This window comes from Trichechus manatus, unplaced genomic scaffold (genome assembly GCF_000243295.1).
Source record: "Trichechus manatus latirostris isolate Lorelei unplaced genomic scaffold, TriManLat1.0 scaffold00153, whole genome shotgun sequence".
Taxonomy (NCBI): domain Eukaryota; kingdom Metazoa; phylum Chordata; class Mammalia; order Sirenia; family Trichechidae; genus Trichechus; species Trichechus manatus.
In genome coordinates this window covers 2,470,219-2,491,733 of record NW_004444089.1, presented here as the reverse complement: position 1 = coordinate 2,491,733, position 21,515 = coordinate 2,470,219, and the positions used below count along the sequence as shown (strand labels likewise).

Below are 21,515 nucleotides of genomic sequence, written 5' to 3'. Positions count from 1 at the left end.
AGGTGCCCATCAACAGATGAATATGGTATATCCACACGATGGGATACTACGCAACGATAAAGAACAACGATGAAGCTGTGAAACATAACATGGAGGAATCTGGAGGGCATTACCCTGAGTGAATTTAGTCAGTCACAGAAGGACAAATATCGTATAAGACCACTCCTGTAAGAACTCAAGAAAAGGTTTAAACACAGAAGAAAACATTCTTTGATGGTTACAAGGGTGGGAAGGGAGGGAGAGGGTTATTCACTAACTAGATAGTAGACAAGTGTCATGGATTGAATTGTGTCCCCCCAAAAATGTGTGTAGCACCTTGGCTAGGTCATGATTCCCAGTATTGTATGACTGTGTTATCTGATGTGATTTCCTTATGTGTTGTAAACTCTATCACTATGATGAGATTATATGTGATCTCCTCATGTGTTGTAAATTCTATCACTGTGATGAGGTTATACTGATGAGCTTGACAAGATCAGTGTCTTAATGCAATCTCTTTTGAGATATAAAAGAGAGAAGCGAGCAGAGACACATGGGAACCTCATCCCACCAAGAAAGCAGTGCTGGGAGCAGAGCACGTCCTTTGGACCTGAGGTTCCTGCGCAGAGAAGCTCCCAGACCAGAGGAAGACTGATGACATGGACCTTCCTGCAGAGCCAACAGAGAAAGTGTTCCCCTGGAGCTGACATCCTGAATTTGGACTTGTAGCCTACTGGACTGTCAAGAAATAAACTTCTCTTTGTTAAAGCCATCCACTTGTGGTATTCCTGTTAGAGCAGCACTAGATGACTGAGACAACAAGTATTATCTTAGGTGAAGGGAAGGACAGCACACACTGCAGGGAAAGTCAGCACAACTGGACTAAACCAAAGCTAAGAAGTTTCCTGAATACAAGCAAACACTCTGAGGGACAGAGCAGCAGGGGTAGGATCTGGGGACCATGGTTTCTGGGGACATCTAGGTCAATTGGCATAACAAAGCTCATTAAGAAAATGTTCTGCATCCTACTTTGTTGAGTGTCGTTTGGGGTCTTAAAAGCTTGCAAGCTGCCATCTAAGATGCATCAATTCGTAACCACTTGGAGTAAACGAGAATGAAGAACACCAAAGACACAAGCAAAGTATCAGCCCAAGAGACAGAAAGGGCCACATAAACCAGAGACTTCATCAGGCTGAGACCAGAAGAACTAGATGGTGCCTGGCTACCACCAATGACTGCCCTGACAGGGAACATAACAGATAGTCCCTGATGGAGCAGGAGAAAGGTGGGGTGAAGAACTCAGATTCTAGTAAGACCAGACTTAATGGTCTGAGACTGGAGGAACCCCGGAAAGCACGGCCCCTGGATTCTCTATCAGCCCAGAACTAAAACAAGTTCCGAGGCCAAATCTTCAGACAGGGATTGGACTGGTCAGTGGGACATAAAGTGATACTCGCGAGGAGTGTGCGTCTTACCTCAAGTAGATGCAAGAGACTAAACAGGCAGCTCCTGTCCAGAGGTGAGATGGGAAGTCAGAGAGGGTTAGGAGCTGGTTGAATGGACATGGTGAATCAGGGGTGGAAAGGAAGAGTGTGCTGTCACGGTATGGGGAAAGCAGTTAGGGTCACATAACAGTGTATGTATAAATTTTTGTATGGGAGACTAAATTGAAATGTAAACTTCATCTGAACTACAACAATTAAAAAAAAAACAAACAAACAAAAAGTCAGCAGTTCGAATCCACCAACTGTTCCTCGGAAGCTCCGTGGGACAGTTTTACTCTGTCCTACAGGGTCGCTAGGAGTCAGAATCGACTCAACAGCAACAGGTTTTTTGTTTGTTTGTTTGTTTTTTTACTAAGTGTTAAACACTCTGCTCAGTGCTAGGAATTCAGAGGCAAACAAGATCCAGCTGCTACATCAACTCTGCACAAAATAAAGTAAGATTGGAAAACATGAAAGCAGCAGTGGAGCTGTAGGCCTTCTCACCTCCAGGCCTTCTAAAACATTGCTCCCTCTGCCTCGAACACTCTCTTTGTCCCCTGCTATGTTCTACTTATCTTACAGGATGCCGATCAAGTGTCAACTCCTGCCATGACCCTCCCAGATCAGGGCCAATGCCTGTGCTACGTGCGTCTCATAGCACCCTTGTTGTTGTTGTTGTTGTTGTGGGATGCTGTCGATTTCAACTCCTAGTGACCCTGTGTGACAGAGCAGAACTGCCCAATAGGGTTTCCCAGGGAGACTGCCAGCTCTGTTCTCCCACAGAGCCCCTGGGTGGGTTCGAACCACCAACCCTTCGGTGAGCAGCCAAGCACTTGACCATTGCACCACCAGGGCCCCTTTCAGCACCCTAGGCTTGCCTTATTGTAAGACGGCTCACGGTCAACGGTAATTGCTTTCTAAAGGTCCCTCTCTGCCTGCTGTTCTGTGAGATGCATGTGGACCGATGCGTGGTGCAGGAAGCACGCTCAACAAATATTTCTTTGTTTTTTTATTTTATCTTTTCTTACTGTGCTTTAGGTCAAACTTTACAGCTCAAGTTAATTTCTCATACAAAAATGTATACACATATTGTTTTGTGACATTAGTTGCAATCTCCACAATGTGACAGCACACGCCTCCTTTCTACCCCAGGTTCCCTGTGTCCATTCAACCAGTTCCTGTCCCTTTCTGCCTCCTCATCCTGCCTCCAGACAGGAGCCGCCCATTTGGTCTCATGTATCTGCTTGAACTAAGAAGCACACTCCTCACGTGTATTATTTTTTGTTCTACAGTCCTGTCCAATCTTTGTCTGAAGAGTGGGCTTCGGGAATGGTTTCAGTTCTGGGTTAAAAGAGTGTCCAGGGGCCATTATCAACAAGTATTTCCTATGTAAAATAATATACAATCATTGTCTATTAAGAGAAATAACCATTTTGAGAAACATCTAGGTCAACCAGCATAACAAAGTATATTAAAAAATGTTCTGCATCCCACTTTGGTTGAGTGGCGTCTAGGGTCTTAAAAGCAAGTGAGCAGCCATCTAAGATGCATCAGTTGGTGCCAACCAACTTGGAGCAAAGGAGAATGGAGAACACCAAAGACACAAGGAAATTATTAGCCCAAGAGACAAAAGGGCCACATAAACCAGAGACTCCATCAGCCTGAGACCAGAAGAACTAGATGGTGCCTGGCTACCACCAATGACCATTCTGACAGGGAACACAACAGACGGTCCCTGATGGAACAGGAAAAAAATGTGGAGCAGAACTCAGATGCACGTAAAAAAAACCAGACTTAATGGTCTGACTGAGACTGAAGGTACCCCAGAAGACATGGCCCCCAGATGCTCTGTTAACCTAGAACTAAAACCATTCCCGAAGCTCACTCTTCAGACAAAGATTAGACCGGACTATAAAACATAAAATAATACTCATGAAGAGTGTGCTTCTTAGTTCAAGCAGATACATGAGACCAAATGGGCGGCTCCTGTCCGGAGGCAGGATGAGAAGGCGGGAAGGGACAGGAACTGGTTGAATGGACACAGGGAACCTGGGGTAGAAAGGAGGCGTGTGCTGTCACATTGTGGAGATTGCCACTAATGTCACAAAACAATATGTGTATACATTTTTGTATGAGAAATTAACTTGAGCTGTAAACTTCCACCTAAAGCACAATTAAAGAAAAAAAGAGAGAAATAGCCAACTTAAGCTTATTTCTAAGGTAAACTGCTTCTGAATTCTAGGCTATAATTTTTAAACTCTCTGAAATTGCTACCACGTATAAATAGATTTTTCTTTCATTTACAAATGGCTCATTATAACAGGCATCCCTCCATAAGCTACAAACCTCAAAGCGAGTCATTTAATTCAAAGCAGTTTACACAAGAAGAGTTATAACATAGCTTCCAGATGGTCAACTATTATTTCATTCTCTTTAACAGCTCAGAATTTTAAATGGCTTTTATTGGCTTCAAAAACCTCTTAATCAAAATTAAGTCTTCTTTTAAGCATTTCCCAGAAAGGATAAGTACAGGTACTGAAATTTTACTTCACCTTAGTTGGGTCATATCTTCTGAGTACTTCTAAGAGTTTTGGAATTTGTATTCTCGTCTCTTCTTCACAGAAGAAAATCCATGACGAATTTCTGCTATATGTCACAGAAAAGCTGACAGAGAAATAGGTTATAGTAATCACCTCTATGACATGAATTTATACTACAGTTTAAAACTTTTAAGTAGGAAATGGATGAAACGCATACAAAGCAGCAAGAACTCTGGATGTTTTTTCTCTTATATTTTTCTTTAACGTATAGCGTTTCAGCTTACGGGAAGGTTCAGTACTAACGTTCTATGAAACAGATGCACTTAGTAAAACAGTTCTCTCTGCAACAACACCAGCTCAAAACACAGATAATTTCCAGATGCCAACCTGACGTACACCGAGTTCACCTTTTAAGAAAGAAACACATTTAAAACAAAAGCTATTCATTACTAAGAACTAATCATCAAGAAACTTGAGAAATGTAGTAATCATACAAAACAAAGCTCTGATTACTTCATTTATGGACTCAAAGGAAAAACACATCCTCTTAATAAGAAAACTAGATAGCATGAAAGTATTCAGAGATGTCAACAATGTATAAACATTTAAAGTTACACGTACTGTGGTAACAAGGGAAGGATGGTCCAGGCGCCTTCCAGCTTCACCAGCTGATGAGTAAGAACAACTCGGGGGAGTTCCTGATGGGAAAATATACACATATATATATATGTATCTCACAGAGAAATAAAAATATAAGATGACCACTTGAATTAAAATAAATAAATAAACACTTGTTACGTGCCGACAAGTCGACTCCGACTCATAGCGACCCCATGTGACACAGCAGAACTACCCCACAGGGTTTCCTAGGCTATGATCTTTACAGGAGCAGATCGCCAGGTCTCTCTCCCATGGAGCAGCTGGTGGATTTGAACCGCCAACGTTTTGGTTAGCAGCCGAGCGCTTAACTGTTGCATCACCAGGGCTCCTTAAACAAAAATGTGGTTTAAAACGGGTATTTTTAGAGACATGACATTTTACTCTTCATATCACTCTCTTATTTCCAGTTCTTCTTCAGACTACTGGAAGTGAAGGATTTCAGCCTAATCCGCACAACCTCTCCACTACCCAGGGAAGGAACAGCGCTCCAGGGAGGTCCTCAGAGAGACCCTGAGCTGACCTGAGACCTGCAGGTTTGTGAGGAGGACTGGAGGGCAGAGCCCAGGAGGAGACAGCGACAGCTCAGAGGCACAAAAAGAGGTTTTCTGATTTTATGCAAAACATGTCATACACGTAGGAAAAAAAGGTTTGGCTAAATGAGAGGATATAATACCCAATGTTACATGTCATATAAAAAAATCATTTTTAAAGTCCCCTAAAAACACTAAAACACCATGCTAATGAAGAAGTTTTGGGTCAAACTACTAGAAACGTAATCCTTAAATATTCAGGCAATAAGGGTGCTGTCAAGTTGATTCTGACTCACAGCAACCCCATGTGACAAAGTAGAACTGCCACATAGGGGTTCCCAGGCTATAATCTTCAGGGAGCAGATCACCAGGCCTTTTCTCCTGGTGTTCAAACCTCCAACCTTTCGGTTAGCAGCCGAGCTCTTAACCACTTCGCCACCAGGGCCACCACAGGAATGGCATAATAATGAAGCTCCAGATTATAAACAGAATATTCAGAAATAAGATCAACTGTGATTAAACACAAATGGGGGGAGAGAGAGAATATTTTAAAGCTACGAATGTCACCTCTAAAGTAAAGCACTACTCAACGTATTTCACATCATTACAGGCTAAAAGTCTCTCAGGAATTTCAGCTCTAACATGCTTGAAACCTCAACCCCCTCTCCCAGTAACCTGTAGTATCTACTGTGTTTCAACTAACTATAAACACATATCCTGGTAACTACTGTCGGCAAAAGAATTTAATAAATGCTTAAGTACTTGAAATTCTTACTGTACTGATGTGGATTCCATACCAGTCTTAAAGTTCATAAAAATTAATTATTTAAGAAGAGAATGGTTTTTAGCATCGTCAATTAAATAAACCTCAATTCTTCATTTTATGTGGTGTTAATTTCAAATTCCACGTACAAATGTGAAATGCAAGAGCAGTCATCAGAGCTTAAGGCAGACTAACAACCTGGTACGCGAGGAAGAGGAAAAGGAAGGCATCCAGTACACTGCAGTATACGTAATTCAGCTTTCCTACCACTGCCTCTGAATTAGGCAGTAATCTTCATTGTCTTTTAAAAACTGCAATCTATATACGTATTCATGGGGCTGATGTAAGAGCAAAAGAGCACGTGCAATGAAAAGCAATGCCATTACTATTTGCATAAACTCTGAAATAATTACGTGCAAATGCTAATGTGAACGAGATTGCAAAAGAAATGGCCAAGGCTAAAAAAAGAAGTTTTAATAAAAAAAAGTAGCTGATGAGCAATTATATGGCAATTAAAATTACAATGAAGACTTTATAATAGAAATGTCTCTATGTTAAATGAAAAAAAAAGACATGATTCCAATTATTTTAAAAATAACCATATATGGACAGAGAATGGAAGGGAACCAGAAAATAAAAAAATACTTGTGTCAAGATGACAGAATCATGAGATAAATGCTTAAAAATCCCGTAGTGTAGATAAAATATGTTGCTGCTGTTGTTGCTGTAAGCTGTGAAGTTGATTCTGACTCATAGCAACCCCATGTAACAGAGAAGAACTTCCCCATAGGGTCTTCTTGGCTGTATTCTTTATGGAAGCACATCCCAGGTCTTTCTCCAGATCATCAGGTCTTCCTCCCATGGAGGAGCTGGGGAGGTTCAAATCACGTCTTTTGGTTAGCAACTGTCTTGGTCATCTAGCACTGCTCTAACAGAAATATCAAAAGCAGATGGCTTTAACAAAGAGGAATTTATTCTCTCTCAGTCTAGTAGCTACAAGTCCAAATTCAGGGCGTCAGCTCTAGGGGAAGGCCTTCTCTCTCTGCCAGCTCTGGAGGAAGGTCCTTTTGATACATCAGTCTTCCCTTGGTCTAGGAGCTTCTCTGCGCAGGAACCTCAGGTCCAAAGGATGCACTGTGCTCCTGGCACTGCTTTCTTGGTGGTATGAGGTCCCCGTGTCTCTCTGCTCGCTTCTCTCTTTTATATCTCAAAAGAGATTGGCTTAAGACACTATCTAATCTTACAGATTTCATCAATATAACTGCCACTAATCCATCTTATTACATCATAATGATAGGATTTACAACACACAGGGAAATCACATCAGATTACAAAATGGTAGACAATCTTACAATACTGGGAATCATGACCTAGCCAAACTGATACACATATTTTTTGGGGGACACAATTTAATCCATGATACCTGCCAAGCACTTAACCACTGTACCACCAGGGGTCCCTGGGCAGATACACATCTATGAATATGCAGACAGACATACACATAATTATACATATGTGCACCCATAAGATAAAGAACTGAAAAGGTCCTAATAGAATTTTCCATCAAATGATCTTATCTCAGTTCTTACCACTTGATATTGTAATAACTTACGTTCTATCTATCACCAGCACAAGATTCAGAACTCCTTAAAGGTGCTACCCTGGTGCCTCAGTGGTTAAGAGCTCGGCTGCTTACCAAAAAGACCACAGTTTAAATCCACCAGCTGCTCCTTGGAAACCCTACAGGGCAGTTCTACTCTGTATTATAGGGTCGCTAAGAGTCGGAATCGACTCAACGGCAACAGGTTTAAAGGTGCTGTGTCACCAGCTTATAGCTCTTTTAGATACAAAACAAGCTTTTTAATAGTAACTGGATGGATGGTTGAGATAGAGTTTTAGAATGAAAAATCGAGGGGAAATTAAGTTGTTACATCAACACTACCACCAGCTGGCTGAAATAAAAGATATAGTAAGGCCCTCATGCACGCAGCAACTGTCTGTTGTCAACCTAAATGGTGTACATTCACCAAACCATGTGTCATGGATTGAATTGTGTCCCCCAAAAATATCTGTCAACTTGGCTGGGTCATGATTTCCAGTATTGTATGATGGTGTACCATTTTGTAATCTGATGTGATTTCTTTATGTGTTGTAAACTCTATCACTATGGTGTAATAAAATGGATTAGTGGCAGTTATACTGATGAGGTCTACAAGATTAAATAGTGTCTTAAGCCAATCTCTTTGGAGATATAAAAGAGAGAAGTGAGCAGAGACATATGGAAACCTCACACCACCAAGAAAGCGGTGCTGGGAGCAGAGCGCGTCCTTTGGACCTGAAGTTCCTGCACTGAGATGTTCCCAAACCAAGGGAAGATTGATGACACGGACCTTCCTCTGGAGCAGACAGAGAGATAAAGCCTTCCCATGGAGCTGACACCCTGAATTTGGACTTGTAGCCTACTGGACTGTGAGAGAATAAATTTCTCTTCACTAAAGCCATCCCCTTGTGGCATTTCTGTTATAGCAGCACTAGATGACCAAGACACCACGCTACTATTTCGACCCTAAAAGGTACGGCAAAGCTGTCAATCATGAGATATTGCCACAACACAGGCAAGCACGCTGCTGTTCGGTGGCAAGCCAACTCCAATGCACAGCCACCCCATGTGACAGAGCAGAACTGCCCACAGGATTTTCTTGGCTGTGATTTTTACGGGAGCAGATCGGCAGGTCTTTCTCCTGCAGAGCCGCTGGGTGGGTCTGAACCACCAACCTTCCACTTAGCAACTGACTGCTTAACCATTTGCGCCACCGGGGCTCCCTAGAGGCAAGCAAAAAGGGGCTAAAAGTATAAAGGAACAAATGTGGGTTCAGGATGGAAAAGGGAGAGAAAATATAGAAGTTGCTCACAGTAATTTAAACTTCCTATGTCAACTCCACATATCTCTCTTAACCGAAGTTCACCTTTTTTTCCATCATCAGCATCTGCTGATGTGAGAATCATTACCTGGAAGCCAGGAAACCTGCTGGCCTCTCGGTCAGTACTTGCCTTGAACATATACTCACATTTAAGGTAGCTAACTATTACTGGATGAGCCCTGGTGGCACCGTGGCTAAGCGCTTGACTGCTAATCGAGAGGATGGAAGTTTGAACCCACTCAGCAGTTCTGTGGGTTAAAGACCTGGCAATCTGCTTCAAACAACAATAATTATTGAGAACAAATCAATTTAAAACCAACACGAAGGCATTAGCCGGGTCTCGTACATATTCATCTTCTTCTGGGAAAGGAGTTTGACTCCAATGTCGTGGCCGAGCTTTCTCAAAATGTTTTGAGAAAGCTCATTATCCTTCACACGGAGAAAAAAAAAACATTAAAAATCTACATTTAGAAATATTAACAGCATGAACGAAAAAGCCAGTGGCTGAACATCGAGTAAAACAGATTCATATTAAAAATACTGTAACTGCAATTATTTGGCATATTTGGTTTTGAACCACTTGAGTCTTCATGCCACTGTATGGAAAGAATTCAGCTAACAGCAGCAGGGAAGCACTGAGCTGCTAACTGGAAGGTTGGCAGTTGGAACCCACCCAGTGGCTCTGCGGGAGAAAGTCCTGGTGATCTGCTTCTGTAAAGATTACAGCCTAGAACACCCTACGGGACAGTTCTACTATGTCACATGGGGTTGCTATGAGTCAGAATGGACTCAACGGCACCCAACATCAACAACCCCATGCTGTGGGTCTCTGCGCCTTGTCAACATACTGTTTCCCACTATTTGTATCTCGTGCAGCATTTCATAATTCTACTACAGTCTTAGCAGTACATGCACGTGTGGTCTACTTCAGTCTAACTGTTCAGACCAAATGCTGTAATAGAAAACCAGAGCCAACACATTTGTTCAGAATCAGGCAAAGCTTCTGAAAGAATGAGTCCTGTTTTAAGACTTCTCCAGTTCAACTGTATTTCCAAATTCTGGCTATGACATAGTTCCTAAGCCCTGAACTGAGTTTTAAGACCAGCAAATAAATCATGATGAAAATTAACATCTGCTTGTTGTCATAATTTCTTCGGTGAGAGGTAATGTACCTTACAGGGATAAGAACAGAGACGGATAATATGCTCTTGGAAACATACATCAGACAGGTTTACTGGCCTTTAGAAACCCACTAGTCACTTGTAATCAGTAGATCACATTTGATGCTCTAATAGCGTACCTTCTGGGTGTGTATTTTAAATATACAGTTTCTTCCAGACGTGTGTTTTAATCTTCACTGCGCTTTCCTAAGAAAAGAGACTACTGCCTCATTATTTATTAATTGTATTTTTATAAACCTATTTACTTTGAAAGGAGCCCTGGTGGCGCAGTGGTTAAGTGAGCTCAGCTGCTAACCAAAAGGTCAGCGGTTCAAAGGCACCCGGCCACTCCGATGGAGAAAGAGGTGGCAGTCTGCTTTCCTGAAGATTACAGCCTAGGAAACTCTACAGGGCAGTTCTACCCTGCAACATGTGGGGTCACTATGAGTTGCAATCGACTCGACGGCAATAGGTTGGATTTTTGTTGGCTTTTACTTGAAAATGCATTCCTAAGTACGTATTTATAGCTCATATAAATCTGTTTTAACTAATCGTTCATTTACAAAAGGCAGTCAAGCTTAGTGATTAAGGACAAGATTCCTGGAGCCAAAGTACTTGCACCTAAATGCAGGCTCCATCTCTTCTGAGCCGTACGATCTTTCTTCACAAGCTCTGGAACCTGCCTGTGCCTCTGTTAGCCTGGCTCTAAGATCGGGGCGATGGTCGTGAGGACACAGTGAGTTAACACATCTCAAGCACTTACAACAGTACTTGGCACATGGGAAGCATGCAATGGCTATTATTACTGGTTTTACAATATTTATCGAGGAACGGCGTACCAGGCACTGTTCTAGCAACTGGGTATCCTGCTGGGATGAGGCAGTGGTAGAATTCTCACCTTCCATGAGGGAGACCAGAGTTCGATTCCCGGCCAATGCACCTCATGTGCAGCCACCACCCATCTTTCTGTGGAGGCCTGCATGTTGCTATGATGCTGAACAGGTTTCAGCACAGCTTCCAGATTAAGACTAGGAAGAAAGGCCTGGTGATCTACCTCCAAAAATCAGCCAATGAAAACCCTATGGCTCACAATGGTTTGATCTACAACCAAACGTGGGGATGGTGCAGGATTGGGCAGCGTTTCGTTCTGTGTGCCTGGGGTCGCCATGAGCTGAGGACCGACTCAACATCAGCTAACAACAGCAACATCTCGCTGTGAAAGGCAGACAGAGTGCCTGCCCTCTCGGATCTCTCGTTCTAGTGAAGGAGACAGGTAATAAACAAATAAAGATTTAATATAACAACAGAGGCAAACACTACAAAGAAAACTAAGGCCAGGTATGGAGCGTGAACAGGAGGGCTCGGGCAGACACTACTTACTAACCGACGTGGAATTGTTTCCACACATCTGGCTGCACCAGAACACCACACCTGTGGGGCAGGGGGCAGGGGAGCCGGTCAGAAATGAGATACAGCACTGCCTCCACTACTGAGGGACGTGAGGTGATCACAGGCAACTCACTCAGCCCCCAAACTTCAGCTTCCTCTCTGCAAAACGGGGAGAGTAACAATTACTACTGCACAGGTTAAGTGAGCTGATGCCTGAAAGGCGTGGGACACAGTGCACTGAGCTAATGATGAAGTCTCAATTAAAGCCCGCTATGATTATGGCCACGTTGTCGGGAGGGAACAGTCCCCGCAGAAGGACATCATGCTTGGTAGAGGGTCAGCGAAAGAGAGGAAGACCCTCAACGAGATGGACTGGCACCGTGGCTGCAACAATGGGCTCGAGCATAGCAACGACTGTGAGGATCGCACAGGACCACGCAGTGTTTCGTTTTGTGGTTCACAGGGTCGCTGTGAGTCGGAACCGACTCAATGGCACCTAACAGCAATGATTATGACCAACCCTCTGTCTCTACTCCAAACCCTGGTCCCATATACTATATGTCTCACTACTCCCGCAAAAGGAGCCCTAGTGACTCATTGGTTAGGTGCTCGGCTGCTAACCAAAAGGTCAGAGGTTTGAACCCAGCCAGGGGCTCCACTGGAGAAAGACCCTGTGACCTGCTCCCGTAAAGATTACCCATTACCATTACTCATTGCCGTCCAGTCGATTCTGACTCAGCAAATTTATAGGACACAGTAGAACTGTGATAGGATTTCCAAGGCTGTAATCTTTACAGAAGCAGACTGACACAGCTTTCTCCCACAAAGCGGCTGGTGGGTTCAAGCCACCAACCTTTCGGTTAGCAGCCCAGCACTTAACCACTGCTCCACGAGGGCTCCTCTCATAAAGATTAAACCAAAAAAACGGTTGCCATCGAGTCAATTCCGACTCATAGCAACCCTACAGGACAGAGGAGAACGGCTCCGTAGGGTTTCCAAGGAGCGGCTAGTAGATTCAAACTGCCAACCTTTTGCTTAGCAGCCAAGCTCTAAATCACTGCTCCACAAGGGCTCCTTCCGTAAAGATGACAGCCCAGAAAACCCTGTGGGGCAGTTCTACTCTGTCGCGTGGGGTCACTATCAGTGGGAATAGACTCAAAGGCACCACAATATTTTTTTACTGAAGAAATTTAAGATATAATAATTGAGCACAATTTATAGGTCTAGTAATGAGATCCTGGAGCCCTGGTGGTTCCAACTCATAGTGACCCCATATGACGGAGTAGAACTGTCCCATAGAGTTTCCTAGGCTGTAATCTTTATAGGGGCAGATCGCCAGATCTTTCTCACACAGAGACACTCGGTGGGTTCGAACCACTAACCTTTCTTTTGGTTAGCTACCAAGTGCTTAACTATTGCCACCCAAACAAGCAGGTCACTTTAGAATTCATTCCCTTGGTGGTGCCATCTGCATCCAGTGTCAAGCGGTGGCAGTAGAGACCAAGGCAAGAGCCAGCGCATGCAAATGTGGACCCCTGTCACCTCATCGCAGCTGCATACCCGCACAGCCTGGGCCCAGAGGCAGCAGACTCAGCCTCACTGTACCATTTTCACCTGAGGCGTCTCGCCTGGGTCCTCGCATAAAGTGCACTCAATAGAGACTTCCTAAATAAATGGATGAATAAACTCGTATTCAACAGCAAGGAAACAAGGCCTCCAGTTTAATAAATAACTTAACACCTATCAGTTACTACCCCAAAAAAATAAAATAGGAACTTTTGGTGGGTAATAAAGCATCCAATTATTTTCCCTTAAAAAGAAGTTTCGTGACAGACGACGTGAGAGCTGAAGCAGTAAATGACACGCGTGACTCTCCAAACTAACCTTCTATGAAGAACCTCACACCATCTCCTGCCGAAAGAAATACTCTAAAGACAGAAAAAGGCAAGGCCCTCCTTCCCAAGCTTCTTCAGATTCATCTATGAAACGCTTTGTTGCTTTCCTAACTTAACTTATAAAAATGATGATTTTTTAATAAACTAATGAGCCACGGCCTGACCAACTCTTCTCAAGAAAATGGTCATTCCAAATGGGCGGCTCCCATCCGGAGGCGAGATGAGAAGGCAGGAAGGGACAGGAACTCGTTGGATGGACACGGGAAACCAGGGTGGAAAGGGGGAGCGTGCTGTCACATTATACGGACTGCAACTAGTGTCACATAACAAAATGTGTATGAATTTTTGCATGAGAAATTAACGTGAGCTGTAAACTTTCACCCAAAGCACAATAAAAAAAAAAAGAAAGGTCATTTCCAAAACTTTCTGTGAACAAGCAAAAAAAAAAACAAATCATAGCTTTCTAAGGTTAAGATGCTGCCAGGTTTTAAATGAACACGTCACAGTGTCATGGCAAAAGGAGGCAACCAGCTTTGAGGCTGTGGTTCTCTTCATAACCTGCCGAGTTGGGAAGCAGGAAAGCGGAGTTTTCAAAGCAGCTGGTCTGTCTCCGTTTGGCCTAAAGCAGAAAATGCAATACAACGTCCCTCATAGAAGTGTAATTTACAGCTGCCCCCCAACTGTCCTGACAAGCATCCCCTACTTCTAGAATTTCTTCTGTAATTGCAGGTTGCCTTAAAAAATGGAATCATAATTTATGTGTGGCTCTGTCCATAACTCAGCTCCCGCCTCCTCAATCCTAAATTCTGTCCTCTCACTCCCATGCGTTCCGGTTGTTCCATTTCCAGAGCTCTAGTTTCCCTGCCCCCGATCCTCATCTTTGCTCTGGATTAAATGTTGACCTTTCGGACTCATGCAGATGGTTTTTTAGTAGAGTACCGATCTAACGGGTAATAGCCTCTATCTTGTTTGTGTCGTTCTGCTTTTCTGCTGAAAGGTGATCTCAGAATAGTTTTGGCTCAAGGTTGAAAGAGAGTCTCCAGGTGATAGTCTCAGGGAGTCCTCTGGTCTCAGGTGGTCTGGTAAGTCTACACTTTTAAGAATTTGAGTTTTCTTCTGCATTTTTCTCCCATTCTATCTGGGATCATCTATTGTGCCCCCTGTCAGATCGGTCAGTGGTGGTAGCCAGGCACATCTTGTTCTTCTGTCCACTTCGCTTTTTGTTTGTGTATCTCTTTAAGGAGTCAATCTTTCTAACATCAATAATCAATGCAGGGGAAATAAACTCAGGAAAGCAGTATCTATAATTTTATATCTACAGATTTGCTTTCAGGAACCCCATATTCATCAACCACATCCCCCATCTCACCAACCTTACTTACTATCCATTCCAACCCAAAAAACATCACGATTCCACCCCTAATGCAGGCTTTATTTACTCCCTCAAACTGTGCCTTTACAGATTCCAGTTTCCACCTGACATGCCAAAAGCAGGGCTTCCTGACATTCAGGCCGGCGTCTTCCAGAACTATGTTCTAAACCTACATCCCTGCAGCAAGTATTGTTGCCTTTCCCACCCAGTTCCACAAAGGACCTCCCTCTGCATCCTCTGAGCCTTCACCTGCACAATTGGCACCAGATTAACTCATACTTTTAACAGATTGCTTTACTTCTTAAATTCTTAGATGGCTTCCAGTGTTAATCATATTGGCTCCACACAATGACCTTGGTTGTTCTGTTAGTTGTCACTGACTTGCCTCCGACTCACGGCGACCTTACGTGTGACAGAGCGAAACACTGCCTGATCCTGCACCATGTTTATGATCGCTGGTATGCTCAAGTCCACTGTTGAGGCTACTGGGTCAATCCATCTCACTGAGGGTTTCCCTCATCTTTACTGGCTCTTTACCAAACATGATGGCCTTTTCTAGCGACTGGTCTTTTCTGATCACTTATCCAAAGGAAGGGAGCCAAAGTCTCGCCATCCTGGCTTCTAAGGACCGTTCTGGTTGCATTTCTTCTAAGTCTGATCTGTTTATTCTTCTGGGAGTCCATGGCATATTCAATATTCTTCACCAAAACCACAGTTCAACTACATCAACAGATATCCTTTTTTTATTCAGAAATACCAAGTGTAACTACAGATGCCCAATTTATATTTATTTGTTGAATAAATACTTCAATATACTTATGGTGTACTTCTAATTTCTACTTAATGGTATAGTCCCTTATATTATAAAATTGTTACCACTTACTTTGTAAGGAGCCCTGCTGGTACAATGGTTAAGCACTCAGCTACTAACCAAAAGGTTAGCCGTTCGAACCCACCTAGTGGCTCCGCAAGAAAAAGACCTGGCCGCCTGCTCCCGCAAAGATTACAGCCTAGGAATCCCTAAGGGGCAGTTCTACTCTGTCACGTGGGGTTGCTACGAGTCGGAACCAACGTGATGGCACCCAACAATAACAACCTTACAAGTAATTCAAAGAACAAGCACCTTTTACAATTCCATCGAACACTGTGCTCCACAGTAATCTAGACAGGCACTCTGCACAGAAAACAGCACTTGGTACAACTTAACGACTTACTGATTAAAAGAAACATATCATTATAAACTCCAGAGCCGTTATCAATTACAAGCTTCAAAACTGACGATGAGGACGACAACCTATAATGAGCCCAAACTATTCCAGGAAACAAGGGACGCAGTCTCACCATTCCAGTCCCAAGTACAGTATTAAACTTCAAGTAGAAATGTAGCTTAGGCTCTTGTTTTTATATCCACATTGTAAGGATGAAAAATGCTCGTGTTTTTAAGAAGACCACATTTTAGCACCTTAAGGCAAACCAGGTATAGGTAATGACTCTCAGGAACAAAGAGAATAGCCAGGAGCAGATGAATAATCACAGAAACCATTACATTTCCGCACCTTAATTTTTGGCAGGCTTCGTATCCAAGCACCACCCTGAGAGGAGAGATGAATACATAAACAGCAGCTCTAGACAGCTGACATTGTGGGAGGAATGGAAATGGACTATCTGCGCTACCAGATAAATATTCAACGATAAAATTTACTGCTGGTTCCTCCCTCACCGAGCAACTTTTGTGAATGTTCATGGTGGGTAAATGCAGGCAGAAAACCAGACCTGCAACCTGAAGACTCACAGCTCAGGAGCCTGGTGGCATGACAGCCCCGGACATCTGGCTCTGTCAGCCGCGTACGTGCCCGCCAGCCATCCCGTGGGATGCGGCTTTATCCTTCCAGGAGCCAGCATGCTCCTCAGAATAGCACTGAGGATGCCCTTCCGACTTCTGCCTCTTAGATTTGCCCCTTCCAAGCTTCCACAAGAAGCCCCGGTGGTCCAGTGGTTAAGCAGTTGGCTGCCAACCAAAAGGTTGCAGTTCGAACCCACCAGCCACTCCACAGGAGAAAAGACTCGCTTCCATAAAGATTACAGCCACACAGGGCAGTTCCACTCTGTCCTGTAGGGTCGCTATGAGTCGGAATCGACTCAACGGCAATGGGTTTTAACGGGTAAGCTTCCACAAAAGGACAGTGGTTCAGTGGTAGAATTCTCCCCTTCCATGCGGGAGACCCAGGTTCAATTCCTGGCCGATGCACCTCATGAGCGGCCACCACCCCTCTGTCAGTGGAGGCTTGCGTGTTGCTGTGATGCCGAACAGGTTTTAGAGGAGCTTCCAGACTAGGACAGACTAGAAAAAAAGCCTGGTGATGGACTTCTGAAAATCAGTCAGTAACAACCCCATGGATCACAATGGTCCAACCCGCAACTGATCATGGGGATGGCGCAGAACCAGACAGTGTTTTGTTCCCTTGTGCATGGGGTCACCATAAGTCGGGGGGCCAACTCGATGACAGCTAATAACAATAAACTTCCACAGCTGACTGAGCCCCTCCTAACCGAGTATTCTCTCTTAAGAAATTGTCCTGTCTTCTCAGGAATATGTCAGTGTCTTAGAACAGGCTCCAGTTACGTTTCCATGAACGAGGGAGCCATCCTGCCCCTTTAAGGTGGCTCTACTCCCCAAGCTTCGTGCATTTCAGCATTCCGTTCTGGAAGTCAACCTCCAACCTCGTTTCTCTATCTTCATATACTCCTAGCCCGAGGGGTCTCATTACTGCCCCCCAAGGACTGTCTACAGACTCCATTTCAGCTCTCGACAATTGTCTGGATTTCTAAAATGCCATTCATGGAATAAGCTTGAATTTTAAAAACTCTAGAAGGAAATACATATATCCAGTATCAAGTACAGTTGCAAAGTACAAAATCTTTCCGATTATTTCAATTGTCAGAAGAAGTGTTAATCCAAATATAAAATGACCTAAACCATAATGGGAGCCCTGGAGGCTCAGTGGTTAAGAACTCAGCTGCTAACCGAAAGATCAGCAGTTTGAATCCACCAGCCGCTCCTTGGAAACCCTGTGGGGTTGTTCTACTCTGTCCTATAGGGTTGCTATGAGTCAGAATAGACTCGACAGCAACGGGTTTGGCTTTGGGATTTTTAGGCCATAATGGCACGTTCTGGGTCTTGTGAGCAAATTAAATCCAAGTGTTAAAACCTTTTTCGTAACGTCTAGATTACTATTAGCTGGCTTTCACCAAAGATAAAAGTTTCAGAATTAAGAGTAACAGACTACCTTATAACTAAAGGGAGGCTTCTTTACTGCTTTAGTCTAGACCCTGTATTTACTATCTCAGAAATTTAAGGCTGGGGGAGGGGAATATTGCTTAATGATATTGCCCAATTACGTGTCTTTAAACGTAAAACCAATATTGCCACCTAGTGGCAAGCTAAGTCCCCTACTAAACAAGTCGTCTAAAACGCAAATTTTAAATATAAAGGATAATAAAAATTAAGTATACGCACACTGAAACTAAATAGAAGCACAGAACGAAGCACTAGAAAAGTCAGGAACTTTAAAGAAACGGAGCTGTTATCTAAGTTTTAAAAGCTGAGAGAAAAATATATCCATGAAAATATACCACCCAGCTGACAGTCTGCCCTACTGTTGCTGTGATGCTGGGAGCTGTGGCACTGGTATTTCAAATACCAGCACAGCACCCATGGTGGACATGTTTCAGCAGAGCTTCTAGACTACGACCGGCTAGGAAGAAAGGGCTGGCAATCTACTTTCAAAAATCAGCTGATGAAAATCCCATGAATCACAACAGAACACTGTCTGAAACACTGCTGGCAAAAGAGCCCCCTCGGCTGGAAGGCAATCAAAATACACAGCAGCCGCCACAACGGACTCAAGCATCACAACAATCATGAAGATGGTGCGGGACTGGGTGACATTTCGTTCTTTGGTACACGGGTCGCCATTAGTCAGAGTCGACTTGACGGCGACAAACACAACATTGTGTGTGTCTGGCTTTACGCTCGGCGCCATGAGGGTCAGAAGAGGGTAGAGAAGAGGTCTTGCCTTCCTCTGCAGAGGGAAGACACACACATGAAAAGACAGCCTGCACTGCAGGGTAGCCCATGTGAAACACCAAATGAGCATCCCAGAAAGCAGGTGCCAGGAGATGAGAACAGCACGGAGGACAGAGGCCACCGGCAAAGACACGGAGGAGAGCCTGCTCCAACCAAAGTGACAACAGGAATCACAGCAGCAGCAGCAGCAACAACAAAGCGCTCTGCGTGGGGACACCTGCGCCCAAAAGTGTACAGGTAGGAAGGCACACAAGGTTGTCTAATCCAAGGGACACCCATGAGACCCCAAACAACGTGTCCTCTCGGGAATACAGCATTACTGGTCACTACTGGACACTACTCCCTGAGGTTCCCTGACATCACACCTCGCACCCCTGCACACGTCTCCTGCTCCCACAGGGGCTCCCCTCGTTCTGCAAAGCCCAGCACACTGCTCTTCCCTGATTCCTCTCCTCTCCCTGGATGCAGCACTCAAACTGTCAACAGCTACCCATGTCTACTGGGTCCCTGGGTGGTGCAAACAATCAACACACTCGCTGTTAACCGAACAGTTGGCGGTTTGAGTCTACCTGGCGGTACCACGGAAGAAAGTCCTGGTGATCTACTTCAAAAAAAATTAGCCACTGAAAACCCTATGGAGCACAGTTCTACTCTGACACGCATAGGGTCACCATGAGCTGAAGTCAACTCGATGACAACTGGTTTTACCCCAGTCTAATCAGCTTTTGGTCAAACCGTGCCTGAGATTAAAACAAATACCCGGCCTCCTGCTACTGGCACCTCCCCCTTAAGTCTGATATATGGAAACCTGACATCATCTTCACCCTCTAAACCTGTTGCCCCTGCCCTCGGCTTCAGAGGGTGGCGCTTCCACACGTCAGTCTGAGCTGGACCTGCTTATGACTGCTCTTCCAGCCCCACATCCAATCTCTCGCCATTCTGCCCAGCTCTTCACCACAACCACCACCATCCCGCTCAGGCCCGTGACCCCATCTCCAGCCCAACCAACAACCTGCTGTCAAGCTGACTCCAACTCATGGTGTCCCCATGTGTGTCAGAGCAGAACTGTGCTCCATAGGGTTTTCAATGGCTGATGTTTCTGAAGTAGATCACCAGCCTTTCTTCTGAGGTGCCTCTGGGTAGACTTGAACCTCCAACCTGTCAGTTAGCCACCGAGCACGTTAACCGTTTGCACCACCCAGGGACTCCTTCCCCAGCCCAGTGCTTCTCACCTGTGGTAAGGGACCAGTTTCTGCCGGCCAACCAGCAGCGATCTGAGACCCGCACTTTGAGTGGCATTGCCCTAGACAAGTCTGACAGTTTTAGAAGTGGACTTCCTGCATGTCCTCGCTCTCTTAAAGCTATCCCCTTCACAGTCAGTCACAAGAGTGATGGTTTTAAATTTCAAATCCAACCAGCTTTACCCCCTACAGCTCTCCCTAGCAGTAACTCTCAACCAAGAGGCATTCTGACTTGTAACAAGGTCTAGGAGTTGCTCCTACATTTAGTGCCAGGGGCCAGAATGCTAAATGTCTCGTAAATCAAAGACAAAGCTCTCAAAATGCCAGCAGCATCCCCTGAGAAACCTTGACTCCTCAAGGAAACACACAAGTTTCTCTGGGATCACATATCGCCTAACTCTGCAGACTTGCCTGCCTCTCTCTTGCTCCCCCAAAGTCAGGACAGGACAGCCTGCGGTGACCTGCACACACTGCGCCCATGCCTGTCCCCTCACCACCCTGACCCATAAGGTCCTCTTGATCTAAAGCCTCCCCACCTCCCACCTCAGCCCGTCGCTGGGTGCCGTTGGGTCAGCTCCAATTCACGGTGACCTCATGTACAACAGAACGAAACACTGTCCAGTCCTGAGCCACATCCATGATCACTGATATGTTTAAGCCCACTGTTGTAACTACTGTGTCAATCCATCTTTGTTGAGGGTCTTCCTCGTTTCTGCTAACCTTCTACTTTACCAAACGTGATATCCTTTACTGGCTATTGGCCTTTCCTAATGACATGTCCAAAATAAGCGAGAAAAAGTCCTCCCAAATCCTCACTTCTAAGGAGCATTCTGGTTGTATTTCTTCTAAGATCCTCAACCTGTTGTTGCTGTCAGGTGCTGTGGTATCAGCTCCAAGCCTTAACGACCCTGTGTATAACAGAGTAAAACACTGCCTGGTCCTGCACCATCCTCACCATCGTTGCCATGTTTGAGCCCCGCTGTTGCAGCCACCGTGTCAATCCATGTCGTTGAGAGTCTTCCTCTTTTTTGCTGACCCTCTACTTTACCAAGCATGATGTCCTTCTCCAGAGACTGGTCCCTCCTGATAACACATCCAACGTACATTAGACAAAGTCTTGCCATTCTCTCTTCCAAGGAACATTCCGGTTATATTTCTTCTAAGATCCTCAACTTAGCTAGAACCTAACCTGTAGACTCGGTTCAGGATGCAGCTCTCAGAAATCCTTCCCTGAGCACCATCTCCCCTCCCCAGTGCCTGCCCCCGCCAACTCCCATGTCAGTGCCCTCCTTGGGATCCATGTGCACCCCTCGATCACTACACTTCCACCTCACTGCTCTAACATGGCCTGCTGATGTGCCGGTCTCCTCTCCTGGACTGGGGGGTCGTTTAAGAACAGGACTATGCCTTATTTATCTTTGCATCCTCAGTACTTTGCGTAGTAGGTTTTCTGTAAATATTGGGTGGGGTGGGTGGAGGGGTGGGGGTGGTGGA

The 21,515-nt window shown here is 44.7% G+C and overlaps 1 protein-coding gene across 1 annotated transcript in view; it reads right to left on the bottom strand.

Annotated features, from left to right (window-relative positions):
- The window catches only part of B3GLCT (beta 3-glucosyltransferase), a 120,432-nt gene that overhangs the window by 67,541 nt on the left and 31,376 nt on the right, over nt 1–21,515 (bottom strand). The window contains exons 5-6 of the mRNA XM_004386032.2: nt 4,625–4,701; nt 4,016–4,127 (exon numbers count right to left, since the gene is read on the bottom strand). Coding sequence (XP_004386089.1) covers nt 4,016–4,127; nt 4,625–4,701 — 189 coding nt within the window. The remainder of the gene's footprint in view (nt 1–4,015; nt 4,128–4,624; nt 4,702–21,515) is intronic.